Source organism: Triticum aestivum, chromosome 4B (genome assembly GCF_018294505.1).
Source record: "Triticum aestivum cultivar Chinese Spring chromosome 4B, IWGSC CS RefSeq v2.1, whole genome shotgun sequence".
Classification (NCBI taxonomy): domain Eukaryota; kingdom Viridiplantae; phylum Streptophyta; class Magnoliopsida; order Poales; family Poaceae; genus Triticum; species Triticum aestivum.
In genome coordinates this window covers 606,180,156-606,205,117 of record NC_057804.1, presented here as the reverse complement: position 1 = coordinate 606,205,117, position 24,962 = coordinate 606,180,156, and the positions used below count along the sequence as shown (strand labels likewise).

The following is a 24,962-nucleotide window of genomic DNA, read 5'->3' as shown; positions in this document are numbered from 1 at the left end:
CATCGACCAAGTACTGGCCGGCGGAGCGTACCGTCTGCGAAGCGCATCGGATAACCGACTCGAGCCGAACCCATGGAACGCAGCACGCCTACGAAGGTTCTACGCCTAGCGCCGGACTCCGTGTTCGTTTCCTTCCCTAGTCCCTTTGTTTTATTTTTTATTTTTATTTTTGGCAGTCCGGGATTTTGTTCCTTCTCCCTACCCTTGTTCCTCACAAGCCCTTAGGGGCTTGCTGTAACACCCACGATGCGGCTATATCTCCCACGTGTCGAAGCACGAATTAGAGGCATAACCGCATGGTGGTTTTGTCGCAAGAAGGGTCATCTTCACACAATCCCATGTAATGAACAAGAATGGGATAAAGAGAGTTGGCTTACAATCGCCACTTCACACAATACATAATTAAGATCATACATCATTCAAAATACACTCATAGACCGGATACGGTCAAATCCAAATGAAAAGAAGATAACCCCAAATGCTAGATCCCTGATCGTCCCGACTGGGCACCTCTACTGATCATCTAGAAACGATACATAGTAACGGCCAAGATCCTCGTCAAACTCCCACTTGAGCTCGGTTGCGCCATCTGCGCTGGTATCCTCGGCACCTGCATCTGTTTTGGTAGAATCTGTGAGTCACGAGGACTCAGCAATCTCACACCCGCGAGATCAAGACTATTTAAGCTCATAGGTAGGAAAAGGGGTAATATGGTGGAGCTGCAGCAAGCACTAAGCATATATGGTGGCTAACATACGCAAGTGAGAGCGAGAAGAGAAGCAACACATCGGTCGAGAAGCTAGAAGTGATCAAGAAGTGATCCTGAAACTACTTACGTCAAGCATAACTCAAACCGTGTTCACTTCCCGGACTCCGTCGAGAAGAGACCATCACGGCTACACACGCTGTTGATGCATTTTAATGAAGTCAAGTGTCAAGTTATCTACAACCGGACATTAACAAATTCCCATCTGCCTCATAACCACGGGCATGGCTTTCGAAAGATAATATACCCTGCAGGGGTGTCCCAACTTAGCCCATCACAAGCTCTCATGGTCAACGAAGGATATACCTTCTCCCGGGAAGACCCGATCAGCCTCGGAATCCCGGTTCGCAAGACATTTCGACAATGGTAAAACAAGACCAGCAAAGCCGCCCGATGCGCCGACAATCCCGATAGGAGCTGCACATATCTTGTTCTCAGGGCAACACCGGATAGGTCAGCCTACGAGTAAAACCAGCCCTCGAGTTGCCCCGAGGTGGCCCCGCAGTCTGCCCGGTTCGTACCAACACTTAGACAAGCACTGGCCCGGGGGGGCTAAAATAAAGATGACCCTTGGGTTGGCCGACCCAAGGGAAAGGTATAGGTGGTGGTGAGGCAAATGGTAAAACCAAGGTTGGGCCTTGCTGGAGGAGTTTTATTCAAAGCGAACTGTCAAGGGGGTCCCATAAATCACCCAACCGCGTAAGGAACACAAAATCCGGGAACATAACACCGGTATGACGGAAACTAGGGTGGCAAGAGTGGAACAAAACACCAGGCATAAGGCCGAGTCTTTCACCCTTTACCAAGTATATAGATGCATTAATTAAATAAGAGATATTGTGATATCCCAACAAAAATCCTGTCCACCATGGAGCAATCTTCAACTTCACCTGCAACTAACAACGCTATAAGAGGGGCTGAGCAAAGCGGTAACATAGCCAAGCAACGGTTTGCTAGGAAGGGTGTCAAAGGTTAGAGGTTCATGGCAATTTGGGGAGGCTTGAAGAACATGTGATAGGTAACGCAGCATAGCGATAGAACGAAGCAAGTAGCATACCAATGATAGTAATGAGATCCAAGGTGACGGTCATCTTGCCTGAAATCCCGCAAGGAAGAAGAACGAGTCCATGAAGAAGATGAAGCCACTAAGACGAACCAAGCGTAGACAAACGAATCCTCACGATCGCAACGGAAACAGGAACTATCGAAAAGAAGCACACAACATAGTAAACACACCGCACATGAACAAGGCATGATGCACAACCAAGCATGATGCGAGACAATACTACATGAAGCTACTCATGGCAAGAGATGATGCAAACAAGAGCAACACATGAAGGCAAGTTTAAATGAGGCCGGGAACAACATATAACAATTCCAGTAAGTCCTCATATGCAAATTTCGAAATTGGTCCAGATCTGAATAAACCTTATGTTCAAGTTGTTAAACAGCAAGTTAAGATGCACCAAGATGATCTACATGAGATTCTAGTCAAGTTACATATAAAGTTCATTTAGTTTGGAGCTACAGCCTAGAAGATATGAGCAAAACAAGTTAAACATGGCATTGCTGCAAAATGCATTCAAACATCAAGCAAACACACCAAAACAAGGATGCAACATGATAATATGAAACTACATGCAATTCTAAGCAATTTTTATTAATAGTTTCAGACTTAGTGAAGTTTCAGGACATGGCAAAAACAGATTCAACATGGCATCTTTACAAGCTTGATTAACTCACTACAAGGCATGTCATGGCATGTAACAAGTTCTAGCAGGAAGTATACATGAAAATAAAGATATCTCTGTGCAAAACAACCACATAGCATATTTGCATGAACAAACACATAAAAGACAAAACAGCAACATGAAGTAAAAAGACATGTTCATGAACTTGCTCAAATGCAGAAACTAATGCCACAACTGCATCGTGGGTGGTACAAGTTGGTATCAGAGCTAGGTTGTGCGATGATCATGATGCGAGAGTGATGCTTGCTTGCATTGAGTTCTTCTTCTGCTTCTTCTTCGATTAGGGGATAAGTTCCAGGTCGGCAGCCTGGGCTAGCAGGGTGGATGTCGTTTGAGTTTCTGTTTCATCCGTAGTCTGATGATGTTCTTATGTATTGTGATGTTGTATTCGTGTGTCATTGTATGCCTCTTGTATGTATCTCCATCTATTATGTAATGTTGATGTAATGATATCCACCTTGCAAAAGCATTTCAGTATGCGGTTCTATCCTTGGTGGGACCTTCGAGTCTCTTTAGGATAGTATCGCATATTGGGCGTGACACTTGCCGGTGCATTATTCGCACATACCCGACGCGCTACCTGCGCTCATGATACCTGGGGGCTTCTTTACCAAGAAGCTTATATAAAACGGGCCTCATGCCCAAAACATGTGTGATGCTTCCGCATGAACCTTTTATACACCATTATATGCATCGATATGACTTAAGTTTTGGCCAAGCTGGGTTGCCTGGCTCCTGTGCTTACCCCTATGTTCCCGTTCGTTCGGCTAGGTGGTAAAGGGAGCACCTCTGCGATTGTTACTGCCGGGTCAGCCGGATGTATACCTCAGACTGGGTGAAGCCGAAAGCTAGTGTTCTTAAGGGAATATTCGGTCGGTGAACTAAAAGATGATCTTTCGTATTTATTCATTTGCCCCCAGATGCTTTTCTGCTCTTTCTGGCAGTTCGGACATGCACTTTAGGGCATGCCTCCCAGGGAAAGGAACCCCTAACGGAACTATTCTCCCTGGAAGATGTTTCTTACTAACCATGTAATATAACATAACTAGTTGGGCACTTGTCTGCTAAAGCACTTATGACCCCTACGCCTTGTCTCCATGCATGCCCCGGTTCTTACATAATCGAGAGGGTATTCGGACACACTCCGGACTATAGGGTCCAGAGATCGAAGCGAAAAGGTCCGCAATGACAAACGATCTACAATCCGGCTAGAAGGCATTTTTATGTCATTTTTACAGAGTTAACTCGACTCGGCATATTCTTCTTCAATGCCATCCAATAGGCGGTCTAATTTATAGTCCTGTTGGGAATACTTTGCAGCCAGCTCCACCTGGCCATATGCTAAGCTGACCGGGATCTCCTTTCCGTCCGGACCTATAGGGCCGACCTCGGCCATGTGGTTTGGGTCAGCCTTCGTGTACCGAGTCTTCACCATGGCCCAGGCCTCCCTGGCACCTTGACGGCAAGCTGAAATCTTCCACAACCGGAAGCACTGCCGCACTCCCTCCAGCTTCTTGGTAAGCTCCTCAAGGCCTTCGGGCATGGAGAAGGATGGCCACATAGCCTGGATGACGCTTTGCATTGCCTGCCGAACTCGTTCGTGTAGTTGCAGGAGCTCGGGAAGAAGGTCTCCCGATGAACCGGGCATTTCCTCCGCAGGACGACCCATCAGCAGACCTACAGACATAGCTCTGTCAATCGACCTCCTCGCTGAGTTCTTTTTTCAAAGATTCGCTCAAGCACTTACTAAAAATGCCGCGTCGAAGTCGCCGATTCTCCTTCACGGCAGAAGACAGCTGAATACGAACATCTTTCAGTTCCTCGCCCAGCTGGGTATTGGCGTCTTGAAGCTTGTTCTTCTCTTGCCTCACCCTCGTCAGCACGCTCTCGCCAGCCTTTAGTTGGCATAGGAGTTGCTGCTTGTCCGGATTTACTCCGGCCTCATCTGCATTATTATCGTCAGGGTTGCACGCCTGCCGCATTTCAAAACGGAAGTACCTTTCGAAGTATATATTACCTGCGGGCGTCCCCTTGACGTTTCCTGAAGCGGCCAATGCGGCCTCAAGCTGGGCCTTGCACTCTTCGAGCTCCTGGGACAATTGCATATTCTTCTTTGTAAGACACTGCATAGGACTCAAACAGTTATTTTCACTGTTTCAAGTCTCGGGGGCTACTGACATATATAACCTTCAATTCTACTCACATGTATGTCTTTCACATACTGCTTCATGGCTCTGGCTAGACCATCTTGAGCAGCACGGAGATACGCATCTCCTGTATTAAAGGCATCCGACGCCTCTGGGGAAAAACATGCGTCACAGAGAACAGTCCGGCGACGCCTGTGGTTTAGGGCACTCTCCACCTCTGAATTGGTGGCAGATAGCCTGTCGGCGCCCTCTGTCGGAGGAGCGCCCGAGGCGCGTCCCGTGTCCGCCTCTGCTTCCGGACCCGGCCTTGAACCTTGGCCGGCGGACATAGTCCGGCGGGCTCTCTTCTTTCTAATAAAATCATGAGCATTAGTAAGACTCAAGGGCATGAACCGTAGGCGTTAAATTCGCACACCATACCGTTGCACCGGAATCTCAATCTGGTCCGCACTTCTTTTTGGCCCGCCTGGTTTCAGCGGCCCTTGTTGGCTGCCCACCGTGGGCTCGGCCTTCCGCCTCAAGGATTTACCCTGCGAAACGCTGTTAGTGCATGGCATACAAGATAAAGCATGAGAATACTATGACTTCGGTCTTAGTTACCTTGGAGGCTGGAAGTAGACCGGGATAGTCGGCCGTGATGGCCACTAAGAAGTTATCCTTGCTCAATTGATGAAATACTCCATCAACCAACTCCACGCATAAGTCCGGATCTTCTTGGGATTCCGGATCGAGGGACCGTTCCGGATCCTCGGGTTGTGGAGCAGGGCTATTTATTTCCTTCACAGCCTGGCACAGCTCCTGTGTTTAAACATTACTAGTCTAAGTACTCAACTACAGGAATTTCGAAAACGGATAGGCAAGTGAAAGTGTCCGCTCACCCAACTAGGAGGATTGTACATAGAGAATCCACCTTCCGGGTTGACACGGAGGAATTCTTCCTCTTCCCCCTTGTACAAAGCGGATAAGATTCTCGTTAAAATAGCGGCCGAATCTGGCCCCTTGCGACCGCACCGGGTGGCATCGTCCTCCCCGTTGAAATCCCACATGGGGTGGCCTCTATATTGAAGCGTCTGCACCCCTCGCGTAATACATATGGCCATGACCTTAATCATGATCAGTCCGGAATGAGCTAACTACCTTATCCGGCTCATCAGGTACAAGACGTCCCTATCAGCTTTCCTCTGAGGGTTCCGTGGGCGCCAACTCAGGCGCTTCTTCAATGGGGCATTATTAAACTCGGGGAGGCCGATCCGTACAGGGTCCGGCAGGGGGACGTCAGCTATAAAAAACCATTCCGAGGGCCAGTCTTCGGACACCTTCTTTGGGGTGCCGGATAGATATCCGGTCCCGGCGATGCGCCATAGTTCGGCTCCGCCCACTTGATAAATAGACCCCTCCTGAGAACGAGGCACAAGGCAAAACAACCTCTTCCACAGCGCGAAGTGGGCCTCTACGCCCAAGAACAGCTCGCAGGGGGCCACAAAGCCCGCAATGTGCAGGATGGAGGCGGGCGTGAGGTTGTGTAGCTGGAGGCCGTAGAACTCCAGCAACCCTCGAAGAAACGGATGAATTGGAAATCCGAGTTCTCTCATCAAATAAGGGACTAGGCATACCCGCTCTCCTCGAGAGGGATTGGGGATGCTCTCCGCCTGCCCTCCGCCGCTGTAGGTAGCAATCCCGGCTCGAACTGGGACCATGCATGCTGGGGGGAGAAACCCCTTGGACTGAAGCACTATTAGCTTGCTATGCGGGACGGAACACCACCCCCAATCTCCGGGCCGAGCGCTGGAAGGGCGAGAGGAGGAGCTGCACCGACCGGCCATGGTGGAATGGATCTCTATCGAAGGCACTCTGATGAAATCTCGCGGAGGGAAGATGGTGTGAATTGGATCTAAATCCCCGTCTCTTTTATAGGCGGTTCATTAACGCAACCAGGGGGTAACTGAAAAAATCCCCTGGCTTTTCGCATTCGTTTGACACATGGAAGATGGTCATTATGGGGCACAGAAGCAGAGGAGGGCAGCACGCACTAGAAGCCGGACACTATTCGACGGATACAGAGAATTTGCAGGAGAACCCGCCTTGCAATGCCGAAGACAACTTGCGCGCCGGACTCGTCGTCATTGAAGCCTGGTTCGGGGGCTACTGAGGGAGTCCTGGATTAGGGGGTGTCCGGATGGCCGGACTATGACCTTCAGCCGGACTCCTGGACTATGAAGCTACAAGATTGAAGACTCCGTCCCGTGTCCGGATGGGACTTTCCTTGGCGTGGAAGGCAAGCTTGGCGATATGATATGAAGATCTCCTCCCATTGTAACCGACTCTGTGTAACTCTAGCCCTCTCCGGTGTCTATATAAACCGGAGAGTTTTAGTCCGTAGGACGAACAACAATCATACCATAGGCTAGATTCTAGGGTTTAGCCACTCCGATCTCGTGGTAGATCTACTCTTGTACTACCCATATCATCAATATTAATCAAGCAGGAGTAGGGTTTTACCTCCATCGAGAGGGCCCGAACCTGGGTAAAAACATCGTGTCCCTTGTCTCCTGTTACCATCCGCCTAGACGCACAGTTCGGGACCCCCTACCCGAGATCCGCCGGTTTTGACACCGACAAGCGTCGACCGACACAGCCTTCTCGCACGGCCCTGAGCTCTTATCATTCGTTGGTGTTGTGGGTATGGAGGTCGTGGTACACACAGTACCGTCTGCCCTTGGACGACTTCGGCTGGTCCCTGCCGCGCTTCATGTTCGGCTTTGCTGGCACAGCTGCTCCCTTGCGCTTCACATCCTTGGCCTTGGCTTTCTTCTCTTCTGGGTCTGCAGCCGGGAGCTCGAGAAGGGAAAGGCGTCCCTCCTCAGCCCTTGCGCACTTGGTCGCCAGGTTGAACAACTCCAGAGACGTGCACAGATCTTCGTGGATTGGCAGCTCCTCCTTCATCTTGACGTCACGGACGCCATCAGAGAACGCCGAGATGATGGCCTCCTCGATCACCTTGGGAATCTTGAGGCGAGCGTTGTTGAAGCGCTGGATGTACTTCTGCAAGGTCTCTCCGGGTTGCTGCTTGATGCGGCGCAGGTCACCCACGGCCGGTGGTCGGTCGCGAGTGCCCTGAAAGTTGGCGACGAAGCAAGTGTGCATCTCGCCCCAGGAGGAGATCGTGTCGGGGGCAGGTTTAGGAGCCATGTGCGGGCACCATCCTTAAGTGCCATGGGAAACCAGTTCACCATGACCTTTTCATCCCTATTGGCGGCTTCGATGCCCAGCTCGTAGAGCTGCAGGAACTCCGCGGGGTCGGCAGTGCCGTCGTAGCGAGGAGGCAGGTCAGGTTTGAACTTGCCTGGTCAGGTGACACTGCGTAGCTCGATGGTGAAGATGCGGCAGCCTGCGGTGGCCACTGGAGCTCTCTGCTGATGCGGGGCTTGCTCCTGAGGATTCCCGCGCGCCGTTGCCTGGAGCAGCGCGGGGTCTTGACGTGCTGGCGCAGGGATGCGGTCATGGCGTGCCGGTGCCGGGAGCACGCGAGCACCTTCTTGGGGACGAGGGATTTCTTGGCAGCTCCTTTCTTGTCGCCCGGGTGCCGGACGCGATGGATCTCGTCCTGGGGCTGCGTGCCTAGGAGTCAGGGCGCCTTCTTGGGGAGGAGGTGGCGGAGGCACCTCCTGGGCTGCACCACCCGCATAGGACGGAGGGTGAGGCAATGAGAGGGACGGCGCAGGGGAGCCCCCTGCGGCGCTGACGAGCTCGGTGATGCGAGCGAGCCACTCCTCGGAGGTCGTCGACGGGACGGTAGTGCAGAAGCTCACGCGCCAAGAGCAACGCGGCGTGCACGTCCACGGGGGCGCGACGGGCGTGGGACGACGAACCAGCTAGAGTCAGCGACGGGGTGGCGGTGCGGCCTTCCCGCCGCACCGAAGGATGCAGCGACGAGGCCTGCTGCTTGTTCCCCGCCGGGCCGGTGGCAGCGTTGGCGGCAGGCGACGGGGAACGACGGGGACATCCGCCAACGGGAGCCGTCTGGGCGACGCGGGTGGAAAGAGCAGCTCGACGCTCGGCCTGAGCCCGGCGAGCGTCAGCCATGGACACGACGGGAGATCGAACGCGGAACAGCGGAAGAAAGATTCCGACGCACCCCTACCTGGCGCGCCAAATGGCGAATGTTGGGTTCCAGCAGACCCTTAAGGTTCGAACTCTGGGGTGCGCGCGAAGATCTTCCCCCTACCACTCCACGTCCGAGCGCCTCGCGAGAATCTAAGCTAAACGATGAACAACACAAGGGACACAAGATTTATACTAGTTCGGGCCACCGTTGTGGTGTAATACCCTACTCCAGTGTGTGGTGTGGTGGATTGCCTCAGGGGCTGATGATGAACAGTACAAAGGATGAACAGCCTCGCGAGAGGTGTTCTTGAGCTGGTGCGATGAACTGCTTGGGTGAGTTCGATCGCCTATCGATCTAATGAGAACTCCATGAGATGCCTTCTACTGTGGTGGCTAGCCCTATATATAGAGGCCCTGGTCCTCTTCCCAAATATTGGGCGGGAAGGGCGCCAACAATGGCCATTTTGAAGGGGAACATCCAGTACAAGTTATCCTAACTAAAGTTGGTCTTCGGCTACCAAAGGCACTGGCGATGACGCCGTCTTGGGCTCCACGGTGACCTCCATCCTGCCGCCCTGTTGGTCTTGGTCTCGTTGCACTGAAATGGCAACCTTTGCCTGATGCCTCAGTACTCCATGCCTGTGCTTTCCCTCTTTGCACCAAAGAGGAAACAAGGACACTGCCGGGCCGGCGCCCGCCTGGCGCCTGCCTGGTCTCGATCGTCATGGCTTGCGTCATGAGCACCTCGTGAGGTACCCCTGCCTTGATCTCTCCACCTCCTTGCGAGCCTTCCCGGCGAGGCCGCTCCTGAGGAAGCCTCGTGTCGTCCGCCCCGCGAGGCTTGGCCCCTCACGAGGGTCTTGAGTCTTGCGTTGATGAAGATGGGCCGTACTGGGCCACCACTCGAGCCACGCCATAGGCCGCAGGCAGGCAAGTCTGGGGACCCCCGTTCCAGAGCGCCGACAAGAACTCCCTCACTCACTATAAAATCACAAATCATTGTTAATTAAAATTGGTTTTGATATACCTTGGGATCCGGGTGGATTCATTACTTGAGCACTATATGCCTAGCTTAATGGCTTTAAAGAAAGCGTTGCCAGGGAGACAACCCGGAAGTTTTAGAGTCATTTATTTCTGTTGAGTGCTTTTATATAGTTTAAAAAAATAAAAAATAAAAAGAGGAACCCAAAACTTTTTAAAAAGGAAGTGAAAGTGAGAAAGACAAGCATTGTTAAAGTGGGGGAGCTCCTTGAACTTTGTTCATGCTCACGGAAACTTTGTGAGTCTTAATTACAGAAACTTTTCATCAAAAATAATTATCCCCTTGTACAATTCCATTGTATTATAAAAATAATGTGCCAAGGTTTGCCTTTAGGATGTTTACAATGCTTGTTGGTTTGTGCGGTGCAGGACAGAAACTTTGATTGTAGTGCGCGATTTTACATTTTTTACTCGAACGTCGAACGGTTCTAATTTTTTTGCACTATCTTTCTATACAAATTGTTTATTTTTCCTAATTTTGGCAGAATTTTCGGGGTACCAGAAGGATGCCGCGGCGGAACCCTCTTTCTTTTCCGGCGGGGGAATGACCTATCTAGCGGTGGTGGGCACCGGGATCGGCAAGTCGGCGGGAGGGCGTGCACGCGCGCGCGGGTTGGGGGTGCGAATCTGGATGTGCAAAGATGCGTTTTCGTCTGACAGTGGTGGCCCAGACGCTCTTTCCCCTTCCGCCGGAGCCCCCAAGTGCCCCTAGTGCGTTGGGTTCGGCCTGGGATCGCCGGGACCAAAAAGGACCGAACCGGTGGATTTTGGCGTCCTGGGGGCGCGGCCGACGCGAAAAAAGTCGCCCAGGGGACCTGTTGGGGCGCGGCTGGAGATGCTCTAAAGACATAGGGTATGAAGACTAATTTCATGGTGCATCTAATAATATTGATTTTATATTGTGAATCTTGAATTTTTTTTCTATAAACTTAGTCAAAGGTGACAAAGTTTGACTTCGACCAAATTTTACATACCGACTAAAAAACTAAGGGAGCACGAAACAATAATGATGATCCCAATTAATTGGCATGTTTAGTACAACTTTAGTACAAAGTTGTACTAAAGCAACGTCAATTAACATAAATCAGAGGGAACAATGCATTTATAAAATAAAATAGTGGGCATGCAAGCAACTCTATTCGGGAACAGAGAAGGCAACATTAAGGCCTCGTTTGGTTCATAGTATAGAAATTTTATAGGAATAGGAAAATCATAGTGAGTGAGATGATATATACCTCAATTCTTATATAGAAAGAGATGTCATTTGGTGCATATGATAGGAGTTTTTCCATTGAGTCTAGGCTAATATATTTTTTTCTCCAAAATGTGAAGGATTGATTCCTATCCTACATAGGAATATGAATTCATTCCTACAAATCAAAGGGTTTCAAAGCAATTGTTGCTTTGCAAATCCTATTCTATGGAATTCCTACAAAGTACCTACAAACCAAACGAGGCCTAAATGTTTTTCTACTGAGAATAATCAAATGCGAAGATTGTTCAGGAATCTGCTAAAAGTATGATATATTCAAAAATGATAGGTACATATATTGTCTATTGCTCACATTCATTCGCGAACGGGGGCATCAACGGAAAGGATTCATATGCCAAAGAACCGTGAGTTGAGTTATTTTGAGCCATCTTAATGTCAACTATTATTTTTTGAATTATTATTTTATATGGTCATATTGAGCTAGATCCGCATTTTATACTAGTGTACTTTATTTTTTTATGGCTAAGAATACCATCATCCTTAGATGTTAAGCAGTCGCTCAAGACGACGAAAACATATCAAAAAATAATAATGATTTGTATACAAAATTATTTCAAATTTATAACTATCCATTGGATCTGTTCTGTGGCCGGAACTTTCTCAGGCCGAGAATCTTAGAACATGGATAGAAACAACAAGTCTAACAATATAATATGTCACCTTGTTTTCGCATGAAAAAAATGCCGCATCGGTGCTAAAAACACGAGGGCATGCCCAAAGATTGCTTAGGCTTATCACTGTCGATTAGATTAGCACGTAATGTTCAGCAACATAATATGTTCTTTTAGATTCATAATTCTTTTTATACTAGTAGCATCATATGTAAATTTTCAATTTATAAAGGGAAATTCCTCTGCATTTCCATTTTCCACCGGTTACCTCGTCACAGAGCAGAGCAGCAACCCTAGCTGTAGTGCAGCGTATCCCACTTCCCACCTAACCCCTACCCCTATCCCTCCGAACCCCGCACCAAGATGGCGGCGCCGACGACCTTCTCCGGCGAGGTGTGGGCGGAGCTGCGCCTGGCGGACGCGCGCGACGTGCCGCACATCCACAGCCTCATCCACCAGATGGCGGAGTTCGAGCTCCTCACCGACCTCTTCGCCGCCACCCACGAGCTCCTGGCCTCCACGCTCTTCCCCACGCCCCAGCCGGCCCCCTTCACCTCCTTCACCGCCCTCATCCTCGACCTCTCTCCGTCCCCCGCCCCGGCCTCCGCCGACACCGTCGGCTCCCGCCGCCTCGACCTCTCGGCGTCCCCGCTCGCCGACCCGGAGGCGGCCGCCTTCCCGTCCCCGCGCGGCGGCGGGCGCGTCACGGCCGGGTTCGTCATCTGCTTTCCCAACTACTCCACCTTCCTCGCCAAGCCCGGGCTGTACGTGGAGGACATCTTCGTGCGCGCGCCCTGGCGCCGCCGCGGGCTCGGCCGGATGATGCTGTCCGCCGTCGCCGGCAGGGCCGCGGAGATCGGAATGGGCCGCGTGGAGTGGTGCGTGCTCGACTGGAACCAGAACGCCATCGACTTCTACGAGGGGATGGGCGCCGAGGTGTTCAAGCAGTGGCGCATCTGCCGGCTCACCGGTCCCGCCCTCGACAAGTACAAGGGCACCGGCAGCCAGGAGGAGGAGGACGCCGGCGGGAAGGCCCAGTAGGCCTGTAGGAGAGGAGAGATCGGGGCTCCGGTGACTGGTAATAATAAAGGTGGTAGATTTTGCCTCCACTTGGTGATGTATTCTTCCTTGCTAGTACTGATAGTGATTTAGTGCATTGGTATGTTCTTCATGGAGATGCATTATGGACCTGTTCTTGCCTTCCTTGGAAGGAGTATTGAATTGAATCTGAAACTGGAATTACTCCCTATTACTATCATATTCTGCGTAGGAATACATGATAGGAGCTGCAAGCTGTGCATTGCTAGTGCGACTGCAATGATAAGCAACACACTCCTATGTCCAAATTCTGAAGGGGTTCATCTAAAACCTCGCACCCCTGAAAACATCTAAAACTGAAAAATCAGAGACCCCCTTGTGAGAAGTATGTGGATTGACGCCGTGTTGGCCTGTTGGATGTTAACTTCCATTTGATGATCCATTATAAAAGACCAAACATCGGTTTTGCGAGTGAAGATGTGTTGTTTCCATATTATTATGACCGCAAAGGCCATATGTCAACATAGGAAAGTAGAGATTTTACTGAAACAAGGTCCCCAAGGCTTGGATCGTGTGCACCTAATGATAACTGGAATTCACGGTGTTTCTGCCATAATGTAATAACGATGCATTTTGTTATCCAGATTACAACAGTACAAGCTGCGCTGATGTTGCATAAGTGCATACAAGGAAAACTGATTCTTGTTCCATAAGCAAGCTGCTTTCATGTAGGAACCTCTAGACTTAGAATTTTCCGGAGCAATGCACGGTGGTAAGAGATGCAAGCATTGTCCGGAATGATTGAGGGCAAAGATTATGAATTCATATATCAAGCTGTTGATGTCGTCCAGCTCCAGGGCGCAAAAAAACGAGGCTATACTAGATAAATGAATCAGGTTACATGCATGTGTTGTAAGATGTGGCTAATGAGTTGAAGGTCCAATGCATGTCTGATAAATTATTTTTGTTTTGCCATCCAAAAAATGGAAAGCTTCTAGTAAAAGAAAGAAAAATAACTAAGGAATATATGAACTTCAGTAGTCAACATCAACTAACTGCGACAATATTGTGCCGGGATCAACAGCTAATAATTATTCAACTCTGAAGACCTAAAATAATTATCAGCGACAGAAACATTCAGTAACCAACAAAGCCTCAAGTCCTCAACCTACTGGCATCTCATCAAAAGAAATCTTATCTAGCAACGATCAACGATGGTCTTGATGGGGCCGATGTTGGGCTCGCCGAAGAGGGCGACGCCCTGGCGCGTCCTGAGCGTCGTGTACTCGCCGGCCGCGCGGGCCTTGCTCGTAGTGTACTCGCCGGCCGCGAGGGCCTTGAGCGTCGTGTACTCCCCGGCCGCGCGGGCCTTGGTCGTCGTGTACTCGCCGGCGGCGCGGGCCTTGCTCGCAGTGTACTCGCCGGCCGCGAGGGCCTTGCTCGTAGTGTACTCGCCGGCGGCGCGGGCCTTGAGCGTCGTGTACTCACCGGCCGCGTGGGCCTTGCTCGTCGTGTACTCGCCGGCAGCGCGGGCCTGGCTCTTGAGGCTGGCCCAGTAGCGCTCCACCGCCGCCGACGCCGCGCCCGTGATGCCCTCCGTCGCCCATGACCCCGCCGTGGCCGGCGCCGGAGCAGCCTCCTGCTTGTGGGCCAGCGCCTTGAGCATGGCCTCCTCCTCGGCCCCCATGGGCGTCGCCGCCTTCAGCATTGCCTCCGCCGCTCCCTTGGTGTCCATCGCACTCGAACGCCGGCCGGGCTTGGTAGAGAGATCAAAGTGGCCAAAAAAAAAGGATGCTAGGGAATCGACCGAGAAGAGATGTGGATATGGCTGCTGCGGCGAGCTGGAGTTATAAAGGAGCAGGGGCGTTTTCTTGTCGAGGAGAAAGCTCGCGGCTTGGAGCAGGGGACAAGGAAGAAGCGGAGAGGACGAGCAGCTCCCTTTCCGTTTGCACTTGGGATAAGATAATCTTCATCCGATCAGAAAAGAAAAGAGTTCGTTTTTACTACTTCTGATCCGAACTCCAAAGTGTTACTTCCTCGTGTGGTCAATTTGTGTTCTTATCCAATTACTATTATCCAAGAGGAGGTTCACAACGGGACGCTCTCTTTCTCTTTCTTTCCAAGTTCTTTCCTTTCCCCTACTCCAAGTCCAAGTCCAAGTCCGCGACGGCCCCGGCTTCCTCCACAAGACACGGCCTCCCCTGCATATAAGTAGGCACGACCCCGCGACCCCCTGCCCACCAAAGCAACACAACCGCATCCAGCGACATCGTCGTCTTCTCTTGACGTGGGCAAGTTTTCGATCTCAGCTTTCGGGACCTGATGGAGAGCAAGGAGGCTCCGGTGGCGGCGGCGGCGGCAGCGGTGCCGGAGAAGGAGTCGACGTCGTGCTTCAAGAGCACGGTGGGGGAGGACGCGTCGCTCCTGGAGAAGGCCAAGGACCAGTACAAGCAGTTCACGGGGGCGCAGGCGGGCGAGCACTGGGAGTGCCTCAAGAACAAGGTCAGCTCCATGTTCGCCGACCCCATCCCCTTCTTTGGCGGAGGCGCCAAGGACCACGGCTCCACCAACAACACGCCGCCGTCCGTCGAGTCACACTAAATCGTCGTCGTCGTCGTCGTCTAGATGGCCTATCGTTACTACTACTATACTACTACTACTCTATGAGGATCACTAGTTGGTTGGGTCTTATTTTTAGTTCTGGTTAAAACCTGTATCGTCGTCATTATGTTCAAGTCTGGATTAAACTTGAGGAACTGTATATTGTGGATTTTTGACTTAATTGAATTAGTCAAGTGATTATGTCGAACAAGAGCTCTTTTTTTCGTAAATTTTTTTCACTTTGTATTCCCTTCTCGATTCAAATAAAGTTACAGATTGTTTTTAGAGCGTCTGGATCCTTATGAATTCCTAAGATGTGCACTTTATCTATCAAACATATTTCGCTGGTTTTCTAATCCTAACGCCATAGGGTTAAACAGGACGTATGTCTCTCCAATTCTATGTGTTTTAGTCCTAAGGCAAAGCAGTAAAGAATCCAACGCCTCGACTGTTCAACGAGTGTACAAATCAACGTTTGTTTCCCAGAAAAAAATGGTAGACCTGCAATTGCAAGGTCCCCAACAATGCACAAAACCAAATACCAAACCACTCGCATGATGTGAAGATCCTATCGCTAATAATTTCAACAACCTCAGGAGACCAAAAAAAAAGGTAGCAAACGAACGAACCAGATGATCTCGTCATCATTGCATTATAATAAACTTGAGCATATATTAGTTTAGATACATCACTCAACTGAGGGAGATTTCGGCATCATCGAATTGATAAACTTTATCAAGGGATTACATACATGACTGGACTGACCGAGAAAAAGAATGAAGGGCCATCTGGCCTTTTACCCCCCAATCTATCTCTACTTCCTAGACTACACTTGGCACATTGTTAACGAAGGGGATTAACACTAGCCGCCGGGCGGTTAATTAAATACGTGAGCTGCTAGCCTGCTACGAAGGACGAACGTACCTCAACACACAAAGCAGCACCAGCCAGAGGAGCCTTTGCCCCCCTACAGCGCTGCGACGACCAATCAGTAGTGATTGAACTTCCTCCTGTGCCGACTGTAGTCTGAGACGTACCTGAACGTCTGCCCGCAGCCTTCAACCAAGCACTCGTACGGGCGCTCTCCCGTGTGGACTCTTATGTGCTCGGTCTGCGCCCACAGCCACTTGAAGGTCATCCCGCAGCCCTCCCAGGGGCACTTGAACGGCCTCTCGTCCCGGTGGACGCACTGGTGCCGCTTCAGGTACTTGTGCGACTGGAAGCGCTTGCCGCACGACTCGTCGGTGCAGATGTTGCGCTCGTGGGCGCGGAGGTCCGCTCTGCTCTCGAATGTCATGTCGCAGAAGTCAATCTCGCACTGAAATAACTCCACCACCTTAGACCTCTTGCCCTTGGTGGCGGCAGCGGAAGGTTTTGCGGTTTCAATCTGCTCTGCCGGCTCTTCAATTACTGCACGTTTCGTCCTGGGCCTCAGCCTCTCGCACGGGGCGCGGGCAAAGCTCCCAACACTTTGTGATTCCCTCTTTCTTTTTTGCTTGCGCTTGCGTCTGACATAGCATATGATGCTCGTTCTTTTTGAGCTTCCAATGCTTCTAGACAATATGTCTGGTTGATAAGTATTTGGTGTGCCTGAACTTTTGCCTGTCTCAGATAAACTGTTTGCTGAACTGTCAAGTACCCCTCTGCTGCTCTTCCAACCCTGGCAGTTCCAGGCATCAACTTCTTCAGCATTTTCTTGTTTATTTTGTATTTCAGCGTTCTGAATCCTAAGTGATCCATCAGATGCCAAATTGGTCAAAGTCCGCCCCCTGCATGAAAGAGATGCACCAATAGAAGAGCTAGACGTCTCTATAACTTCATTGTGTGCAACATCGCCTGCAGACTGGTCAATGCTAGCCAGCGTCATCAATGTCAAGGAAGCATCATCAACCTCATCTTTTCCAGGAACATCTGCTAGAATGGATTCTTCTGCTAAAGCTCCAAGTAAAATACCAAGGGAATCCAATTCTGTGTGAACTGAATTTCTATTTTCTCCGGAGACCACTGTCATCAAAGCAGCTTGCATGCCTTCCAAAACGATGGCATCTCTCTTCGGATACTCATGCTGTGACTCAGTGGGAATAGCGCTCTTGAGATTGACGGCCTTGTCAGGGAAATGGCTGGAATCAACCTGTACTACTGTGGCCATGTTTCTGCCAGCATTATTACGAAGTTCAATATTCTCCTGCTCCTGTTGAACTTGCAGCTGTTTATCTTTGCACTCTGAAGTAACATTATAAGAACCCAATTTTTCCTGATTGCTGCTGTCTTCTACAGTCATACTTTCATCGACAAGGAACTGTTGTACGGACATAGCTACGGAACTAGTCAACTCATCTGACTGGACACATTTCTGTTCAGTGGTGAAGTCATCTGACACCCCAGGTGAATCCTGAGAATACGCTGAACAAACTGAATCATCACTAGTGCTAGCACTTACCAGATCGTCAAGTTCACAGGTGCTAACACTTACTGTACCTTCACAAACTTGATGCACCATCGGATATTCAGCAACAGCAACAGGTATACCAATCAGACGATGCATGTCTTGATCATTGTCCACAGAACACGTGTGCATATCGACTACATCATCAGCTTCTTGCAACCTACTTGGCTGCAGAGGGGCATCTTGTTCAGCGGTTCGCTGTCTTTTGCTACCAATCAGACAATGCATGTCTTGATCAATGTCCTCAGAACACGTGTGCATATCAGCAACATCGTCAGCTTCTTGCAACCTACTTGGCTCCAGAAGGGCATCTTGTTCAGCAGTTCGCTGTTCTTTGGCATTCTCGTAAGCATTTCCAGAAGTGCCCATCTCAGCCTTTGTAACTGCAGGGCTAACCACGTCAGGACCTACTGTGGCATTACGATTGGCAGCATAACCAACAACTCTATATGGGGTTCGTGCTCTCCTGCAAAGCCATTTGAGGTTTGGAACGACAGAAATAGGCAAAGGCTTATCTGAGATGTCTAATCTCTTCCAAAAGGATAGAGGAGGTTGCTCTTGGCAACCTGGTGTTTCTTTCCTAAGCTTGGCAAAATATTTCATGTTTAGACCCATCTGTGTCGTCCAATCTCTTTCATCTTCCTTGTACCCCTCGTCATCAATTGAAATGTTGATTAGATGTAGATCAGATTTGGACGCATTTACAAGTGGAACATCTTTACAGTCAAATTGAAACTCGATTTCCTCTGCAATTGATATTGCAAGTGCTTTTAGCTTGGTGTAATCTGCAAAAAAAGAGGGGGGGATTTTTAAACTTCAAGAAATACACTAATCAAATTATGGCATTAACATGTGTAGAATTGGTTCCTAGTCATGATTCAAAACAAGAGTTTACTTGAGATATTTTGAAGGAGGCATAAGCTCCCAAAGCTAGAGTCATTTGCACGTGTCTGCAATTAGCGCTCTTGGGTCAACAAATAAGGAAATGTGGGCCAAGAGCTCCCTGGATCGCTTCGGGACATATGTGTGCAATCTTTGAAGTGATCGTTTTGACCTAAAGTTTGGACTTAGTCCATAAACAGTTCAGATGCCACTCTTTTTGCTAATTAAACAAGTACCGCTACTTTGACTCCTATGGTCACTCTATCTATTGTCTACTCCATCATTGCATTATTCTGCACTGTTTTATATAGCACCCGACAGAGACCATTTGCAAAAATAGCACGTAGTGGGTCAAGTCACGTGTACTCTGTAATTTCCACACATATAGCAGATATGACTGCAATTAGCTGCAAGCACAGTTCACTTGCATAACACCAGCGAATACGACATCAGTCACATCGAGCAAACACCAGAGACCAGAGTTCAATTGTATTACATCCTTCAAAAAATAAATTGGCTTTTGTACAAATAATTGCAGTAATTTATGTGCTCCATCCTAGTACAGGGTTTCAAGACCATCCTCCAATTATAATCTATACTGGAATAAATTTACACAAATCAATACTCCCTCCGTCCCAAAATTCTTGTCTTAGATTTACCTAGATACGGATGTACCTAATACTAAAATGTGACTTGATACATCCGTATTTAGACAAATCTAAGACAAGAATTTTGGGACGGAAGGAGTATGTTTCATGTTATTATATATTTTTTTGGGGGATTTGCCACTTGGGTAACAAAAGACCAGAGCTGTATTCAATGATACAAAATAATACACTGATTTTCATAGTATATTCAAGAGTTTGGTCTTTTATATAGAGGAAAAAGCCATAATAACTTTTTAATACAAAGAAAATAAGTCCCACAGATGAAGACAACCTAAACCAATTTAGCATCTTATAAAACAAAGCTTTAACAAACCAAACATGATGACAACACATAAGTGTGTCAAAAGTCAAAACTCAAAAGAGGAATTACTGATTTCATATCCCGTGTGAAGGATCAAGGCAGCATGCATCAGGCATTTGCAGTAAAAGAGAATATGAGAATAAAATAAGTTAGCATCATACTCTACCTGCATGGCAAATGATGAGAGCATGTACACCCCCTCTGCCTTCAAGCAACTCCCCAATCTCAAGTGCATGTTGCAAGCAGAAGATACGGGGACGTACAAATGCAGAGGTTATATTCCAGTCAACAGTGTTGCCGCAACTTTCTGTGGCTTGTGCATCGATATCACCTCTGCCAGTTTGTTTACTAAATTCTATACCAAAACGAGCGCTCGGTATCTTCGTCTCGGTTGTCTCTGTGTTGATGCACGGATTAAGGGTATTTTCACTGCTGCAAGAATGTGAACTATTATTATGTGGTAGTAGGGGTCCATCAAGTCCCACACCATCTTTATCTGATTCCGCATTCTGATGACTGAAGTTAGACTCTGCCACAGGGCTGGAAGGTCTTTTGGCAATAACTGGATGTCCTGGCAAACAGGGAGAAACCTTTGTCAAATATTCACACATGCAAAAACAAAACATATCACTGTAGCTAAACCTGAAATATAAAAGAATGAAAAGTACAAGAAAATATATATTTAATAAACAAGCAAGGACACTAATTATTGGTAAGCTTCATGCACTAGCCAACGCAACCAAAAGTCAGAACTGATGGAAAGGGCCAGGCAATCCACATATAGACTTCAACAACCCCTCTCACGTGTGATGAGGGAAGTCAACACGTGAATAGACTCAGAGGTATGGCTCAAGAGGCCTATATGTGGACACAGAGAGGGGCAGCAGCAATTTTTGGATAAATTGCGAAAACCAGGACTTGAACGCAAGACCTTAGGCCCTGATACCATGTTAAGCTTCATGCACTAGCCAACGCAACCAAAAGTCAGAACTGATGGAAAGGGTTAGGCAATCCACATGTACACTTCAACAATTATAATATAAGAGAACAGTGGGGAAAAGGGGTTCAGTAATGCATTCCATGTATCACCAAAAAAATCAGCAAACAATGTAATTAAAACGAAGTAGCTGTGATGTAATCAATGATTAGCACACAGCAAGAATTCATTGATATTACAATTATTCTAGACAGAATATTTCTACTCGACCATACCCATTAATTGTAATGTGCTAAAAGACAGGATCACTCATCATGTTCGATGAAAAGAGAAAATAAGGATTCAAGGATGCTAAGAATTTGATCCTAGTGAGGTTTATCATATAAGCGGAAACTATGAGTCTATGACAAGAGCGAGAAGTACTAACGATGACAATTGACAACACAAAACAAATCTGCACCTGTCAGTAAAATGTTCACTTATTTCCTGCACCTGTAAGAGACTACGAAAGCTGGAAAGTAAGGACATACCTGAATTGCCATCATCAGGAGAACATGGAATTGCATTTGAATGGTTCTCTTTTTCACAATTCAGCTTAAATCTCTCTATATCAACAAGGGACATATCTTCCAATGCTTTCTTGGAGGGTTGCAAAATTGCCATAAATGGGAAGCCAAGAATTCCACAAGCAACACAGGTCAATGAGCCGGAATCAATGCTCAAATCAAAAGGAAGGTCACCATCATCATCAGTGTCAGTATCAAGTTTTTGCGCCTCGGAAGTAGACATGGCATCAGATGATTTGCTGTCCATAGACATGCATTTAGGTTGTATCCCAGCTCTAGATGCAATATCATCAGATGAACAGTTTTCTTTGGGGACAGACTCGATACTGTGAACATCATCAACCTTCAAAGGAGCTTTTGGGCCAGAGGAGCAGGAATGTAAAGCAGTAGAAGATGGCAGCAGGTCAGGCTCCCATAGAACAGCATTGTCAATTAATTTCTTCTTGAGAAAAGAACACAAAAGTTCATTTTCACTAATCATATCCTGTAAGAACTCCCGTTTGACTAGTAGTTCCCTTTCTTCTTTTCTTCGATCTCTCAAACGAGAGGTTCGGATTCCATACAATAATTCTCTGGGGGTTCTGAAATCAAAATAACCAACAAGATTCAAGATTCTGAATGATAAACCTAATAATCATCTGGCAGCCTCGTGATTTTAATATGGACACCAAAGCACTAGAAATCAAGCATAATTAAATCCATAATTATAGCATGGAGACCAACTGATCAAGAGAACAACTTGTCATTATACGACAATGACAGGTGTGTTTCTTATGATAAATTTTCTTTCAGGAACCGAGTATCGCTCGTTCTGTGGGGGGTGCTGCGCCAGCACCAACCCACCCACTGGGGTTCGACTCCCATGGAGCAAAATTTATTACATGGAAATTCTGGTGTCTGTCATTTTATCTTAAAAGTTAAAACAATGCCAAGTGCTAGTGCTTGGTTGGTCAAGTTTTTTTATGTTGCATGTTTCATTAGCCATAAATTTCCGACACAGGAGGCAATCATGATTCTGTCCAACATAACTAAAACCACTTCTACAAACAGGAAGATACAAATTTCAATATATATAAAATAAAAGGTGATAACATTGTTAGCTTAAAATGGCATTGCTACCTTCCCAAGAGAACCTGGAGAGTTAAGATGTCCTAGGGACACTATCATTTAATGCTTTCCTGTCCTTCTCTTTTGAATATATGCCAAACACACGTTTTGGGCTTCTGTAATGTTCTTCTAAACTCTGAAGTTCTATTATTTTATCAGACTTCAGCTTTAATATACATGCTAAATTCTGACAAGATACAGGCAAAATGCATGATCATTGAATGGTATTAATGAATTTTCCTATTACATTTAAAACTGAGTGTTACGTTCAACCATGTTATCGCACCTTCAAACAGTGAAATGCTAATGATACCTATTGCCATCGATAAAAAGTTTCTGTAGATTCTATAGGTGCTTAGTTCGGTTCCTAACTTCCTATTGATATTAAGTTACGTGGCTAATTTCTCTTGTGAAGGTGCAGCATTGGTGTGTGTAGAGCAAATAAAGAATCAGACTGGGTCTTACACACACCATAGGTAACTGGATAAGGGATAGCACCAAGTTACAATTTATGTTAAACCACATAACAGCAACTAGTGATTTTTGCTCCTACAAGCTAGCTAGATGATGGTTGGCAAGCCACAATGTTAACCACATTCAGCCTTCAACAAAAATATAAGCTATGGGTAGAGAAGTACTAATGCAATATTCGATAGATGTATTGGGGATCTTCTACTGCAGAACTCATTTTCATGTTTCAATAGTAACACTTCTTATCTATCAATGTGATATGTTTCCCTGGTCTCTGAGCAGATATATTAAGTTTGTTATTTTGGCATACCAGATGATGCAGGCGCCTACTGACCCCCCACACAAGTTCCAATAGATGTACAAATACTTCTGAACTTATACATAAGAAATTCAGTGTCCAGACCTAACAAGTGTATACCCCATGCATAATCACTTTGTTATGCCAGAGCTAATGAGTACATCTAGTTAAACCGCTTACTCTACCCCTTGGCTTTTGTAGGGAGATAAAAAAAGTATTCTGCATTGATCTGTATGTAGGGTCATAAATAAAATTTTACCTGGATATAAAGGAAACTGCTAGCAAATACAGTAGCTGTTGATGAGAAAGCATTGGAAGGTAATTCATCACAGCTCTTCGAACTGCGGCCTCTTTGGCAAACTTCAACCACTGGGGAGTTGCAAAATTGGCAGCTTCTCCACAATTAAATCCTGTAATATATTGGTCAGACCATTTAGAACTGCTGCACAGAACAAACAAAATGGATAGCTATGTTGTACATTATCTGCTGGTCGCCCAAAATAAATTATTCTTATAGATATGTTCTACCTCAGGGGGATCTAAGTCATAGTAGAAGACCTGAACTTAATAGATAGTATTACAGGCATGCAAAGATAAGACTATCGTCGTCATTAACAACCCTTAGAACAGGACTGTAGACTTACAAAGTTAAATTCTTTAAATGTCTATCAGAAGGTTGGGTAAAAATCCAATGTAGCGAAACAACTATAAAGATATGAAAAACAAACATGATCGTACTATGGGCAAAAAAAAAAGAGTTCCCTAGTAATTTTGCTATGTACCTAAGATATCAAAAGTTATTTTGACGAAACAATGCAACAACAGCACACATTAGTGCACGGGCAATCGTAGATTATTTGAGTTTACTGTCAGTGCTATAAGCATAAAATTAAATTATAGATGTAATATATAGTCTAACATTATCATATCACGATAATGGAACACGATAATGAAATCTAAAGGCTGGATGCACTGACCATGGCTAAACCCAACATGATAGGCCCTTGGGAAGGTCACCACAAATTCACCAGGGTGTTGTACCAATCTGAAGCACGGACACAGAATGCATATCAGTACACAAATTAAATGTGAATGTACCATAGGCACTTGACAAGAAAACATTGAGCAGTGAGCATTTCAGGGATTGTACCTACAGCAGGGCAGACCAGAGGCTACAATGACCTCAGGGGACATCAATGTCGTTTTCTCCCCAAGCACTGCCAGGGACGCTGCACGAACAAACATTCAGTCGATTCATAATACTACAATGATGAATATAGTGATGGCACAAACATAAGAAAGGGGAATACCAAGGCGATCAGGATTGCCTCCATAGCCATGCACACGGATAACTTCCTCGAGCTCGGCCGCCCGATCCCCAGGAACCGCGTACCACGTCTTGGGCGCCCCGGTGTGGAGGAAGTTGAGACTGTGGAGCTCATGGTCCTCGATGTGCCATGCGAACCAACTGAAGAGCATCCCGATGTAGACCATGGGAGAGGTCACCCCGGGAACATCATCGGGCATGAACCGGGTGAGCGACCCTGGAGCCCGCGCAATCGCCTGAAGGTTCCAGGGGCTACAGGACAGCTTCCACCCCGTGGCCTTCTCCCCTTCGTCAACGGAATTCGGAGCGCCCTCCCGTCTCCGCTTCTTGTGCGGCCGCCGATGCGACTGCGCGGAGGCCGCGAAGCCGGATCCGGGGACGTCGTTGGCGTACTCGATGTAGATGGGGCGGTCGGCGGAGGCCTTCCAGAAGAGGGACTCGACGGCGAGCGGGGTCGGGTCGCGGAGGCCCGCGAGGTGGGCCTTGGCGAAGGCGCGCGACTTGGCCTCGAACTGGTCGAGCGTGTACCGCTCGCCGCTCTGCCAGACCTGCTTGAGCACCTGCGGCGGCGGGCGGCCGCGGCGCGCGGTGCCGAGCTCCTGGTGGCGGGTGGTGAAGAGGGCGGCG

The 24,962-nt window shown here is 47.9% G+C and overlaps 4 protein-coding genes across 4 annotated transcripts; 2 read left to right on the top strand and 2 right to left on the bottom strand.

Annotated features, from left to right (window-relative positions):
- Nucleotides 1-11,947: 11,947 nt before the first annotated feature.
- On the top strand, nt 11,948-12,951 carry LOC123093531 (probable acetyltransferase NATA1-like). The gene has a single exon (XM_044515514.1). The coding sequence runs from the start codon at nt 12,057-12,059 to the stop codon at nt 12,732-12,734; it is 678 nt and encodes a 225-aa protein (XP_044371449.1). The 5' UTR covers nt 11,948-12,056; the 3' UTR covers nt 12,735-12,951.
- A 711-nt stretch (nt 12,952-13,662) lies between these two features.
- LOC123093532 (uncharacterized) lies at nt 13,663-14,780 on the bottom strand. The gene has a single exon (XM_044515515.1). It carries the CDS (start codon nt 14,464-14,466, stop codon nt 13,930-13,932), a length of 537 nt encoding a protein of 178 aa, XP_044371450.1. The 5' UTR covers nt 14,467-14,780; the 3' UTR covers nt 13,663-13,929.
- A 166-nt stretch (nt 14,781-14,946) lies between these two features.
- On the top strand, nt 14,947-15,617 carry LOC123093533 (uncharacterized). Its single transcript, XM_044515517.1, has one exon. The coding sequence runs from the start codon at nt 15,054-15,056 to the stop codon at nt 15,330-15,332; it is 279 nt and encodes a 92-aa protein (XP_044371452.1). The 5' UTR covers nt 14,947-15,053; the 3' UTR covers nt 15,333-15,617.
- A 348-nt stretch (nt 15,618-15,965) lies between these two features.
- Nucleotides 15,966-24,962, bottom strand: LOC123093530 (lysine-specific demethylase SE14; the record flags this gene model as incomplete). Its single annotated transcript, XM_044515513.1, is given in 7 exon segments — nt 15,966-18,563; nt 19,796-20,200; nt 21,097-21,713; nt 23,268-23,418; nt 23,986-24,053; nt 24,159-24,237; nt 24,319-24,962. Coding segments are annotated over 7 exon segments (4,207 nt in total), but the record flags the coding sequence as incomplete, so codon positions are not given.

Excerpts from the sequence above, each read along its gene's own strand:
- LOC123093531 (XM_044515514.1), top strand. The coding sequence starts at position 12,057 with ATGGCGGCGCCGACGACCTTCTCCGGCGAGGTGTGGGCGGAGCTGCGC.
- LOC123093532 (XM_044515515.1), bottom strand. The coding sequence starts at position 14,466 with ATGGACACCAAGGGAGCGGCGGAGGCAATGCTGAAGGCGGCGACGCCC.
- LOC123093533 (XM_044515517.1), top strand. The coding sequence starts at position 15,054 with ATGGAGAGCAAGGAGGCTCCGGTGGCGGCGGCGGCGGCAGCGGTGCCG.